Source organism: Azolla caroliniana, unplaced genomic scaffold (genome assembly GCF_043228905.1).
Source record: "Azolla caroliniana isolate FFs.n. ecotype wild unplaced genomic scaffold, voAzoCaro1.0.p SCAF_7, whole genome shotgun sequence".
NCBI lineage: Eukaryota > Viridiplantae > Streptophyta > Polypodiopsida > Salviniales > Salviniaceae > Azolla > Azolla caroliniana.
The window spans coordinates 5,899,964-5,913,918 of NW_028230442.1; the positions used below are offsets into that span (position 1 = coordinate 5,899,964).

General features: G+C 37.3%; 2 protein-coding genes across 7 annotated transcripts; one reads left to right on the plus strand and one right to left on the minus strand.

The window, feature by feature from the left end:
- The first annotated feature begins 2,965 nt into the window (after window positions 1–2,965).
- On the plus strand, window positions 2,966–6,278 carry LOC147861696 (pentatricopeptide repeat-containing protein At2g33680-like). Of its 6 annotated transcripts, none has more exons than XM_087322765.1 (4): window positions 2,966–3,259; window positions 3,378–3,512; window positions 3,620–3,717; window positions 3,815–6,278. In XM_087322765.1, exons 2-4 carry the CDS (start codon window positions 3,498–3,500, stop codon window positions 6,237–6,239), a joined length of 2,538 nt encoding a protein of 845 aa, XP_087178891.1. In that variant the 5' UTR covers window positions 2,966–3,259; window positions 3,378–3,497; the 3' UTR covers window positions 6,240–6,278. The 6 variants fall into 6 exon arrangements, with proteins under 6 accessions (XP_087178891.1, XP_087178890.1, XP_087178892.1 ...); XM_087322764.1 differs by having other exon boundaries at window positions 3,378–3,478; window positions 3,571–3,717; XM_087322766.1 differs by having other exon boundaries at window positions 3,378–3,478; window positions 3,571–3,717; window positions 3,857–6,278.
- Window positions 6,279–10,949: 4,671 nt separating this feature from the next.
- LOC147861697 (EPIDERMAL PATTERNING FACTOR-like protein 4) lies at window positions 10,950–11,312 on the minus strand. The gene has a single exon (XM_087322659.1). The coding sequence runs from the start codon at window positions 11,263–11,265 to the stop codon at window positions 11,014–11,016; it is 252 nt and encodes an 83-aa protein (XP_087178785.1). The 5' UTR covers window positions 11,266–11,312; the 3' UTR covers window positions 10,950–11,013.
- Window positions 11,313–13,955: the final 2,643 nt, after the last annotated feature.

The following is a 13,955-nucleotide window of genomic DNA, read 5'->3' on the forward strand; positions in this document are numbered from 1 at the left end:
TACTACTAGTAACAAAGGAAACAAAGCTTTTTTAAGTGATTTTGTTTGGTGTCCCAATGTCCCTAAATGTGGACGTGTGTGAAAACTAGAAAGTGTTTAAAAAAAAGGAAAAAAGAAAAGAAAAGGTGATTGCTTTCATCACAAAACTAAAAGAGAAAAAGGTCACCCAATCACACCTTACCCATGTACAACCATGTACCTGTGTGCACGCACACGCACGCATATATCCATATATTACACCTCAATCTTACCCCCCCCCCCCCCCCCCCCTAGCCATCAGAATCACAAAAATTCAATGTCACACGACGTTCACCTTCTCTACACCCACGCCGACAAGCTAATATATGATTTGGATACTATATAATGAGCTTTACCTATGCGGTGTGCACTGCACATTTTCATAGGCCATGCTACTAAGATTTGGATACCATATCGTGAGCTTACCTACATGTCCTTATTTTTCCCTTTTTAATCTGGATCTTACTTCATGTGGCACTTGCATGCACATCATGAGTTTTAACTACATCGTTTCTAAATTCACATGTGATACACCTAATCTACCTTCAGACATGACTCAAGAAAAATAATCAACTCAACTACGTGTGGTGTTACCATTGTCCATGTATATATGAGAACACTTTCGCCCCAAACTTATCGATAGTTTGGCATACATCCTAGATGGCTTGATGGTTTGAGACAAACCTTTGCATGGTGCATCATGATGAGAACCCATGAGTCCCATCATGAGGAGCATTACATGCCGATGTTGGAAACTCCTGTGATGTACTAGTAATAATCTTACTCTTGTCAAGCAAAATAATTAGCACCCATGAGTTTCATCATGAGGAGCATTACGTGTCAATGTTGGCACTCTTGGGATGTACTAGTAACAACCTTACTCTTCTTACTGTTAACAATCTTATTGTATGATCATGATGCGATATAATGCATATTCATGTTATGCTATTAAAAGGAAAACTATTAAGGTTGATGCACATTAAAAGAAAAACCATCAAGCTTATTAAGTACCCCTAAATGAAACTATTTATATCATAAAGTCGATTCCGGTTTTTAACTTAGTACGTCTCAAGTTATGACCACATCTAGTTCTCAGTAAACATTCCTTAAATGTATTTTTGATAGGTCTATATGTATATATTTTTAAGGTTTAATCATGTGGTCCAAAAATTTCCCCCACACCCTTCCTCCCCACAAAAAAAGAGAGCCCATGTACGTTGTTGGGCTCTTGAAAAGCATAATCATTGTGTTGTTCTTTGTGGATTGAATAAGTTCATGATATGGATTTAGGTTTCGACCATGCCCTTAAATAGAGCTTAGAGCAATTATTGATATTGTAATAGAACGATGCCCAAAAATTATGCGAGAAAATTGTCATACATTACTACGACAAACTCAAACCCAAGAACCCAAATAGAGAATTATACAAATTTAGATTATAGCATGCTTTTTGTAGGGTAAATAGCAAAAAGAAAAGGTTTCAACTCATTGTATATTATGGTTACATTTTTGTGAGGGAGACCCTTTGAGGGTATCACAACCTCCATCACTTCTAACCCCTTGGCCTTAATTTTACCCTATAATTGATGGCTAGTTGTTTTGCGCTTACACAAAACTGACAAGTTAAAACTGAAGTAATTTGGTTAAGCCATGATATGATGTCTTGGACAATTGATTTGGTGTTTCACCCAATTTGTTAGCCTTGTTATGGTTGTGCTTTTTGCCATAAACATGCCCCACATTGCTTCTTCTAATTGTTCTCAGGGTCATGGATTTCATTACATTGGTGGCCATTATTTGGTGCTTGTATTCAGCCCCTATCTGCACAATCCTAGTACTTCTTACATACATTATGTCGTTATTTGTGTTTGTTTATACGCATTCCAATATTCCCTAGTTAGGGGCTTAATTAACTAAATTTGTTTATTCATCCTTATTAACATTTTTGTGGTTACAAGCAATTTATATTCTCCAAAGCTTTTTCCTGTCTTATGAGTTATATAACTCCTTTCCATTTGGGAGCTTATAGCTTCCCTTAATCTCCATGGTGTATTTGGGACCAACTACCCTCGTGTCACACTTTATTTATTCTTTTCATTTATTCTAGCTTTTCATCTCTTGTCCTCTTTTCTTGCATATAAACTTGCCTCCTTAGTACCAATACCAATGTCGACACCAATGGAAAGTGTGAGACATATGACAAGTTTTTAACAATAGAGAAACTATATAGAACAAATAGATCATATAGTAAGAGAGGCAAGCGTTGATGCAATGATTATAATAGAAAAAGTATACACATGAGCATTACGATCAAGTGAAATAGGTCATATAGTAAGGGCAAGCATCGATGCATGATTATAATAGAGAAATTATACAACACTAGCATTATGATCAAGTGCTCCTAAGCAAGTAGATAAGATACACACCTTATTATCTTCAAGTGAAAAAATGATGTTAGAATTCTCATTAAGGTTCCTAGAATATATTAGATTGCTAACCTTAGCAACAAGTTCATCTAGTGCATTTACCTTCGAACCACATTTTCCATCGAACAGAATCAAGGGCTTAGTCAGTAACTTGGTGACACCAACAATTGTCACGTAGGAATCATACATGTAAGTGTTGACATCTAAGAAACTGATTTCCGAGGGCAAGTAACACGGGCACCACAATCGCCGGGAAGTATCACAACCCGATCAGATAAGAAACATAGGTATCGAGAATCGCCAACAAGTGTCCTATTCCGATTAGGTTAGAAACATGGGTATCGCGATCGCCAACAAGTGTCCTATTCAGATTAGGTTAGAAACATGGGTATCGCGATCGCCAAATAGTGTCATAGGGACCGATATATGTCCGGCATTAAGGAACTTAGTTAGGACTAACAATGGACATGGCCCATCTAGCATCATCATTCACTCCCCCCCTTTCCCATTTCAAATTCCATAGCCCTGCAGGCTGCAACCAAACAAGAGCAGGGTATATTGAATTCAAAGACTGAAATGGCAATACGAGCTGAGAAAACGTCATGGCAGCATCCCTAGGAGACCGTAGCACTGGACAAACCTCGAATTGATGCAGAAAATGGAAGTAAATTTCATTCAATTTGCCCCTAGGATCGACAAGTTCATGATTTGGATATTGGAACCCTATGTGAAATCTATGCTTGAAGCCAATGACAGGACCAGGCGCAAAAGGATGCGATATCTTCAATGATCAATGCTGCCATACATTGGACCTTGTTAGTATATTCTTTTCTCTCAGGAAATTCGTTATATTTCATTTCTTGTTGTGCTTGAAAATTTTCTAGAATTTGGTGTGCAAAGGGGATTGCAAATGATGGGTTTTGTGCATTCTAGGTTTGAGCATCAATCTTCAGATGGAGTAACTTGAACCGGTTTGAAGAGAGATCTTCTCAATTGATCTGAATCTTTCATGGCATACTCTTTTTCCTCACTAGGTTAGGTCATGACTCATGAATGCACCTTTGGCTGGTAATGATCTCATATATATCTATAATCTTTCTCCCACACGTTTGTAACTTTTCAAAAGATGTTGTATATTCATGAGCATTCCTGATTATTTTCATGTGTTGCTTAAGCCTACAAGAATTCTGCATCATCATCATATGGCAGCTGGCACGTTGTCAATATCACGGGGCTTATGCCACAGTGGAACCAGAAAACCATTCGTCCATCTGTATGTATAGACATCTTGGCATATAAAATGATTGAGCTTGAAATTTAGGTTCTGAAGTTTACTTTTCTTCAAAAACAATATCCTTGTTCACTTACAGGTCTTACTATCAAATAACCAAGATGAGCTTTTCAATGTCTAGGCACTGTGCCAATGATGTCTCATCAATGTTTAGTACATCATTCCCTGTAAGGGAGACACAAGCATTGTTGTCAGAGTGTTACATCGATGATTCTGTAGTGAAGAGTTTATGTGTAAATGGAGAATTGAAGGAGGCTGTGTTGGCCTTAGATGAGATGGAGCATCTCGGTGTTAGAGTGAGTGTAGAAACTTATCTCATCCTTTTACAACTGTGTCTCAATCTTCAGAGCCTTACTTGTGCTCGCCAAGTCCATGCTTATATAGTCAAGAATGGATTACTGCCCAACACTACCCTGGAAAATCTCCTGGTGGAAATTTATGCCAGATGTGAGAATATGGATGAAGCATGCTATGTGTTTCATGCCATAGTGGAACGCGATATTGTATCATGGAATGTAATCATTGGGGGGTTTGCTCAACAAAGGAATTCGGAAAAGGTTTTCATTTATTTTTCAAGGATGATGCTGGAAACACAGCTCACGCCGAACACATTCACCTTTTTAAATGTTCTAAAGTTATGTGCAATTTCTCAAAACATGACCAATGGCACAATTGTCCACTCCTACATTGTAGAAACTGGGGAGGAGGAAGATTCAGATGAATATGTGGCGAATGGCCTTATTGATATGTATGTCCAATGTGGTAGCATGAGAGATGCACACAAAGTTTTCTGCACAATGTGTGAAAGGAAAAGGAATCTTGTATCATGGAACATGCTAATCTGTGGGTATGCAAAGGGTGGATGCAATGCACCTGCATTGGAACTGTTCTGGACTATGGTAGAGGAAGGAAGGAGGCCAAATCGGATAACTTTCTTAGGTGCCCTTAAAGCATGTGCTGGGTTAGGTTGCTTAGACAGTGGTAAGAAAGTGCATGAATTCCTTGCGAGATATGGACTTGAACTGACTTTGTATCTGAGCAGTGCACTTATTGATATGTATGCAAAGTGTGGAAATTCAGAGCTGGGACGCCTACTTTTTGACAAACTTCCCGAACGCAATGTTGTGGTGTGGACGTCTATGATTTCAGGCTATCTACAGCAAGGAGAACATGAAGAAGCACTGAAGCTTTTTGGACAGATGGGAAGAGAGGGTGTGTGCCCTAACCAAGTCACGTTCATTGTGGCTCTAAAAGCTTGCTGCTCTGCTTCAGCCATAGGGTATGGCAAAAGAATACATTCACTTCTTGCAAAAATGGAAGCACAATCAGATGTAGTTTTACAGGGCTGCCTTGTGGACATGTACACAAAATGTGGCAGCCTGGATAATGCAATGTGTGTGAGTGATGAAATGCCAATGCAAGATAGCGTGTTATGGAATGGGATGGTTGCGGGTTATCTTGCATACGAGCATCCTAAAGATGCATTAGTTCTTTTCACTAAGATGGAGCAAAGAGGTGTACAAATTGATGAAGTTACCTTTGTATCTGTTCTCAAAGCATGTGCCTATTTGAACAAACTGGAATTTGGCAAGGAGGTCCATTTAAAGATTATCGAATCTAATGTTAATCAAAATAAGTTCTTGAACAACATGCTAGTCGATATGTACCACAAATGTGGGCAAAGGAAGGAGGCCTCTAAGGTGTTCAATGAACTTGTAGAAAGAGATGTCGTCGCATGGAATATCATTATGTGTGGACATGTGGCTGACGGAGATATGGAAGCCATGCTGATACGGCATACTGAGATGATGCATGCATCTGTATTGCCTGATGGAGTTACGTTTCTCAGCATGCTTCAAGCATGTGCTAGCTTGGGTGCGTTAGATCTTGGTAAGAGGTATCACTCTTGTGTGCAAGAATTTGGTTACGTCATTGAACCTGCCACGAGTCTCTCAAACACATTGATCGATATGTATGCAAAGTGTGGTAGCATAGAAAAGGCGTCTTCAATATTCTTTAGCATGCCGATTCGTACATCTGTGTCGTGGAATGTGATGACCGCTGGATATGCACAACATGGGTATGCAAAGGAAGCCATTGAATTATTCGAAGAAATGCAACTGAAAGTTGGCATGACACTTGACCATGTCACACTAGTAGCTGTGATATGTGCATGTAATTTTGCAGGTCTTGTGGATGCTGCTTACTACTACTTTGCACTCATAACACAGGTTTACAATATCGAGCCAACAGAGGAGGCCATTGCGTCCATGGTCGACCTACTGGGACGGGCAGGGCTATTGGCAGAGGCAGCTCTGTTTATGGAGGAGACAAGATCAAAAAGTTATGTGGTTGTATGGAAGGCCATGCTAGGGGCAAGCAGAATTCATAATGACGTGACTCTAGGAAAACATGCCGCTCAATCGGTTTTAGAATTGGACCCACAAGATACTGCTGCTTTTGTTCTCTTATCCAATATTTGTGTTGAATCCATTTCTTTTTGAGAACAGATGTGCTAATGAGGTATCAGATGAACCCACGATTGGTATTGTATGAAGGTGATACCACCAAAAACTTGGTTGGATCCATTTCTTTTTGAGAGCACACAGCCTACCTCCAAAGAGTGATCTAAATGATATCCTTGATGCCACATAGAATTGTTACACTGTGGTGCTAATGAGGTATCGGATGAATGTAGGTAGTCAATCAAACAAAGGCTGTTTGCATACTCACATGCAAGTCATCAATATTGAATGGAGTAATGTGCATAAAGCTGATGTGCATTCACTCACCACCGATACAAGATAAACAAGAGAGAAGCACAACGTGAAAGCATTGCATTTACATCTGATAAGAATCTTCAGACTTCCAATGAAGTTAATGCATATAGATTCACAAGCTTGCCTCAAAAATCCAAAATGTTGGTATTGTGGTAAAGTTTGTTCTTTGCAATGTTAAGATGTGTGGTTAAGTCTCATCCCGTTGAGTTGATGTCGTGCTCCTACGAAAAACTGTTCAAACACTGAACACAAAGATTGTGGTACAAACTTACCAACACAAAACTTGATTTGTCACTTGTCGTACTACCTAAACTATGCTAATATATGTCGTGATCTCTTCACCCACCAAATATGGATGCCAACTTCTTAGTGGCGAAAGGAATCAATGGCAATGACCAAGTACATGCTCTTGCCGAAGCATTCAACTTGTGGTCGAGCACTAGATGAACCAACTGAAGTGGTGCTGTGCCATTCTATATCAGTGTGATCCAAGATTAACCATATATACTTCCTTATGCCTGGTTGATGCGCATGTTTACATCATTTTTTCCGTGTTATAACAATTTCTATGTGCCTACACACCATATTTATCAAGGTGGCACATATGATTGAACTCAACTTATATAGTAGGATGCATTTTCTATTTAACATGAGTGAATAACTTATGTATGGCTGAATCTTGTTATATGTAAAAATGGTATGATGCTCAACATGTCGTTGGGACGTTTCGCAATCTTATCCTTTTTTATGCTGATATCAAGTTTGTTATTGAATTACATTTAACTATTGTGGGAATTGCAATCTTTCTTGGACATGGTGTAGTACTTAATGCTCATGGCTGAAGACAAGGTCTCATGTATGACATGAACTCTCCAAACAATTACGTGGATGCATCAATAATAAGTACTACATAATTTCCTATTCTTGTGGGTCCATTGAATTTATATTTTATAATGGTAGACGATTATATCCTATTGATCACTGCCTCTATGAAGGGTAACACCACTCATGATACCCTAACGACACACTAACCATTCAATTAATACAAATTAGATAATAGGTAACAATAAACCAAAGTACGAATTACATTAAAATAGCAAGAGGTACATTTGGATATTGTAAGATTGGATGAAATATCAAGCATGTCTTTATATAGGCTACAATGTAGAGGAAAATTGGTGACTCATGTTGACTCTTCACCTAGACTTGCTTAAAGAATGTTCACATTATGCTCTTGGCCACGAAATAGGATACAATAGGTTCATATGTGAGAGCCATTTGCAAGGCAAGTTGGCTCCTAATTCTAATCTTTGTAGTCCAAGGCCATAGAAAATCAAATAGTCTCAACATCAACATAAGTACAAACCCAAGTCAACATGATAAGACATTGTCAAGACTAAGTAGCTTTATACAACTCATGTTATTGCTGACACATTGGCAAAGCGCCATGGCTATACATTTTTAAACAAGGAAAGCACAAGTACTTTTTAATGACCCGGTACAATTAAAATCTAGATGAAGACAAAAGGTTCTTATTACATCAGAAGTTTGCAACCAACAATTTTTTTTCTTCAAAGATTTTCCTCATTAGTATTAAGAAAAACATGTGAATGCTATAGCTTAAGCTTATGTGCCCAAAAGCTTACAATTTTCATGTACAATTATATACTTCCTAGGCATTGATAATGATTTAGTTTAGTTCGGTTCAATTTGTGAGTCTCATACTCAAACCGCGTAATTTTTTTGCAATGTGAAAAGAAGCTAACTATGAAACCAAATCATTTGCAAGATTTTTGAGCTCAAATCAAATGGTTCAAGATATTAATGAACCGTTAAGCACCATTAAGCCATTAGGTTGTGGTTTTGCAATTCAAATTTGGCTTGAACTAAATTATTTATTGACTATACACTCAATTTTAAATTTGTGGTAAAAGGACTAATTTTTTAAAACTCAAAAGAAAACAAGAACTTAAAAGAATGTTGGATTCAAAGTTAAAATTTTATACTACATATTATATCATTTAAAAAGTTTATTTATATATGTAATAAATATCTAAAAAATTGTCTCCTGAAATTGTTAAGTTGATAAAGGATCAAACCGTAACCTTAAATCCCCACGCCAAACCAAACCCAAATCAAACCGTTTACAAAATTTTGAACCTGAATTGATGTGAAGCCATTAAGCTGTTAACTCAGGATTTCATAGCTTGGCTCGACTCAAACTAAAATGTTGCCAACTCAAATTCATTCCTCAACAACAAACTTCTCTAGCCAAGTCTTTGAGCATCTTCCACACATTCTTTCTATATTATGCTTTTTCTCAAGTTTTGTGCCAACATTTTCTTCCCTACAAGCAATGAGCTTGTCCATTTTCTTGTTTTAGGACCTCACACGACCCCATTATTTCTATCATGACTTGGCCATGTAGTAAAGATCTCAATCCATGGGTTTCTAATTTGTTTGAACCTCTATATGGTTTCTTTTGAGCCATAGATAGTTCAATCTAAGTATTCCTCAAGTATGGGGAGAGATACAAGCTCTAGGGCCATATGCACCACTTGTGCTATGATTATTTTAGATTTTTTGCTCTTTGAGCACATGAAGAACAAATGAAAAAGAATTTCGACCTTGTCAACCTTATGTGTAGTTCAAGGACCATTGAACAAAATCCACATAGTTCACTATCAATTTTCCATCTCTTCCTAAACTCCAAATTTGTTGAGTCTAAAGTTGCCACCAATGAGTGAGCCAACAAGGATTTCATTAAACCTATCGTACTTCCAACACTGTTCCAAGATTCCCTTTCATGTCTTCCTAAACATCAAATTCATTGAGTCTAAAGTTGGCACCAATGAGTGAGTAAACTAGGAACTCGTTAAACCTATCGTACTTTCAACAATGTTCCAAGGTAGGGAATTGAGCTGGGATTTTTGTTTAGTCTCCTCTTGGTACACCACATGTATGGTTCAAGGGGTGAAGTGGCTTGGATAAAGGATGGATTATCTTCATCCCATTGCTGAATTCTAGTTCTACTTAGTTCCAAGTCTTGGTTGCTTAATTGGCAACTGGCTTGAACTCCCCTTCCCCTTTTAAAGGTCTTGGCATTGTAATTTCATAGATCACCACAAGTGTGGAGACCTATTCGATCGAGTCTTGGAAACTTGTCTTCGCCTACATTTCTTTTGGTTAGCTAACATGGCAGAATGCAACTTAAAGGATGGAATATTAAGTAATGTCCAAAGCCAAACCTAGTTCATTTAAGTCTTATCAATCAAATGGAAGAATCCTTTCAAGAATTAGAACAATGACATGAAGAACAATAAGCAACGGCTGATAAGGCAGATTCAACTTAGTGATGGATATAAGGACACACTTAGCATGGAGTATTAATGTCCAAAGATAATCCTAGTTGATCTAACTCTATCAATGCAAGAATCCTTTCAAGAATTAGAGCACAATGAGGTGAAGAACTCTATCAATCAAATGGAAGAATCCTTTCAAGCAAATGGCTGATAAGGCCGAAACTAACAATGGATTATAAGGACACATTTTAGCATCTTATGGAGACAATTGCCAGAATCAATTAAGTTTACTTCATCTCATTGTTTGTTTCATCGTAGAATGATGACCCTACTTCCTTCTGGTTTTGAGAGCATGGCCATTTTGATCACACAAGGGAGTGATGGTTATTTCCCCAACACAAATTTGCAGTGCACATCATACTATGTATGCACATACCTACATTAGAATTTAAAGAAAACTTCATGCCAGGAGACAACCCATTGATAATTTAGAATTGAAAAGCTTCATGTAGTAGGATAATTGAGCCCATTGATTAGAATTGAAAAGCTTCATGCGAGGATAATTGAACCCGATTAACTAGAATTGAGATGCTTCATGCTAGGGGAGATTTAATCCGATAGCGGGACTAAACAACTTGGACGGACGAGACGGTATCAAAGCACAAGCAGACACCACTACCTCATATGTATGATAGTTTGTTTGTTTTGTCAAGTTCCATTTGAGGATTTTGAAAAGCTAAGCCTGGGAATCTATAAGTAGTAGTAGTAGTAGTAGTAGTAGTAATATGATAGTTTGATAGACCCAATTGGTAGAGAGGAGACATTTGGAGGGTTACATTGGCTGGCCTTTTTCTAAGCAGTTCTTGCTCTCAATGCCATTGGATATGGAAATTTTATAGATGATTAATGTTTTGACAGTTTTTGAGCTCTCAATGTCAAGATGTATGGTGATGATGGTTGACATGGTGCTGCACACCATGATTTAATGGAGAAGGTGCTTTTTCTGTAACATCACAAGAAGAGATGAATGAATTCAAGGCCTTCTTTTTTTGTTTGTTTTAGCAGTGGGAGAAAACCTTGTGGAATAGGGTTTTCCCTTCATATTCTGGTAATAACCTTTTCTTGCTAAGGATTTGGTTAATTATATCAAATATGGCTCCTTGACAGTATGATATATATATATATATATATACAAATCATGGCATGTACAATCTTCCTTCACATTTACATCGCCATGCTTCAGGATAGTATTGATCACAATCATTTATGCACTGCATTGTGGTGAAAGAAGAAGCAGAAGAAGAAGATGATGATGATGAAGATGAAGATGAAGATGAAGATGAAGATGAAGATGAAGATGCAGGTTGGATTCGGACTTGCACAGCCTTGCATGGACTGCAACCTTTACACTTTGAAGCTCCGCATTTGGACATGGGATTGGAGCCCATTGCTATTAATAATGACTTTCTCGCATTAGGGTTAGCATTAGGGTTAGCATTAGGGTTACACAGATTGAGGAACAAAACAAGCAGCCCATTAGAACTTGAAGAAGAAGAAGAAGAAGAAGAAGAAGGGGAAGTGCAATCTTTCCTCTTCCTGTTGCAAGACATAATGATTTAAGATTAGAGCTCATAATAATGGTAATGAAGGAGGGGGAAAAGAAAGGATCTGAGAGAGAGAGACAGAAGGATGAGAGGGATGGGGACAAAAGGCGGAGCAGAGAATAAGAAGGAAGAAAGAAAGAGACAGAGAGAGGATGGATTGGATGGATTGGATTGGACTTTTGATTCCCTTTGAATTCTTCTGTTCTGTTCTGTTCTGTTCTGTTCTTTTTCTTCGTCTGTTCTTCTTCTTTCTTTTTCTTTTTCTTTTTCTTTTTCCACCATTCCTTCATATATATAACTGATGGTCCCAAAAGAAAACAAACTCTGCCATAACACCCCCCAAATATGGGGAAGAAAAATACTCTCTCCTCTCTTGAATTTTTGTTCTTTTCCTCCCCCTACTAAACATGGCTCTACAAATATAGCAGAGCAGAGCAGAAACAGAGCATATCTATCTTCTCTCATTCTTCTTTCTTCTTTCTTCTTTCTTCTCTCTGATTGATTGGTACATGTGTTTGTAATTTCCCCTCAAATTTAGTTCATGTTTTCTCTTATGATTTATCATTCTTCAAATGTATCAAACTTTTGCAACTTGCATAGTACGTAACATTCGTTTTCCTACGTTGGAAAACGAATGCCAATGTTATTCAAACATTCTTGTGTTTTTTTTCCCCCAATTTATAAAGTTTTTTTTCCCCCCTTTCTTTAGGTTTATTTACACTCCTAATAAATAGTTAATCCAAAAGTATGGTATTTACCATTCTTAGAGGGTGTTTACCATACTCGAATGATTGAAACATACTATGCTTGCAAGAATGTATATTGGTATGCATACATACATCAAATAGTACGTCATATACTCGTAATATACTCGCATGCATTGGCAAACATTCTTGTATTTTTTCCCGAACGCGTATGTTATCAAAACATTCTTGTGTTTTTATTTTTTATTTTTACACTTTTTAGTATTTACCTTAACTTTCTTACCTTAAAAAAAACTTTGCCTTATAATAGATAATGAATACAATAAACTTTGCCTTATACTAAATAATGAATACAAAAGTATGGTATTTAAACATGCTCGAATGCGAATGCACGTATGGTTCATACTATGCATACAGTGAGTGATACATTTATTTATGCATGTAATGTATCCATGCAAGTATATATACATAGTCGAATCATGAATGTATCAATGCATACATGTATGTACATACCTAGTAACCTACCTATGTATATGTATATATATGCACGCACGTACGTACATATGTATGTGTGTAGTTAGACATATTTGCATGCATGCATGCATGTGTGTGTATATGTATATCTATGTATGTCTCTACATATATGTATGTTGTATACATGTATATATGTACATCTACCGTATAAAAGTAAAAATAAACTTGTATGCCCAAATGACACGATTATTAAAATTCAAAGAGGAATAATAATGGTGATGCAACGAAGTCAAATGGAGGCTCCTTACATGTTAAAGACAATGCAAGAGGTATAGGAGCTACTATGCACCACCACAATGTGGTTTATTTGGATTGCTAGGTGTTCTAAGGTGTTTGGTAATACTACTGTTCATCTAGTGGAAAGTGTACGGAATGTCTGGATGGAGATGGTACATACCTTGAAAGGGCGGTATGAGGATATTAAAGTTGAGACAGATGCTGCCGTGTTGCAACTTGCAATGTCTCGAATTTATTGCCTATTGGAAGAAGGCCCCCTTTTCTCACAGTACAAAATTCAAGACCTAAATGGTGCTTAGCACCACCAGTATGGTTGTTCCCACCACCAATCACATAACTTGGTTAAGGAGTGGTGGAGTGTTCATACTATTTATCCTTGAGGGATGGGACCTAAGGAAGAATGCACCAGATCAATGGTAGCTTGATGGTAGGTAAGTTTTTATTGTAATAATTGTTCATAACTAATGAAAGGATATTTTTCTAGGAAAAAAATAAATTAGTTCTGTCCTAAGTGAAGCTTAAAAACTCAGCAACATTTTCCTTGTGGAAGCATGAGTGAAAGGAAATTTACGGCTTGAAATAACGGGTGTAAGAGAAACTTGGGCTGTTGGGACCTGTCCATTTTTTTAAAAACCCTATTATGGGTTGGAACTAATGTGTGTGTTTTTTATTGTTTGAGAGAAAGGTTTTCGGTGGGCCATGTTTCCGAAAAATTGACTAGTTGTAGTTTGTAGACATAACTATAGAGTCAAAATGCTCTTTCGAAGTCAAATGTTTTATGGAGGACTTCTACATAACTATTAGTTATGGAAGTGAAAATACATATTGATATGAATGCTTTTGGAGAAAGGGAGTTGTTAAGTATCAATGAATGATATTAAAGTCAAAATCTTCAGCAAGAAACATATGATTGGACATGCTTCCACGGCTGGAATCCCTAAGCAAATACACAACCTTCCACTTAGGAACTATAGAGAATTAAAGGCTTGCTTCAAAAATACGGAAAAAGTAAAGGCAATGATTTCATATTACGTGCTAGTGCATAATATCGTATAATGG

Bases quoted from the DNA above. Each gene is read 5' to 3' on its own strand.
- LOC147861696 (XM_087322764.1), top strand. From the start codon at position 3,584: ATGAGCATTCCTGATTATTTTCATGTGTTGCTTAAGCCTACAAGAATT. The intron at 3,718-3,814 runs GTATGTATAGAC...GTTCACTTACAG, and splicing joins AGAAAACCATTCGTCCATCT to GTCTTACTATCAAATAACCA.
- LOC147861697 (XM_087322659.1), bottom strand. From the start codon at position 11,265: ATGGGCTCCAATCCCATGTCCAAATGCGGAGCTTCAAAGTGTAAAGGT.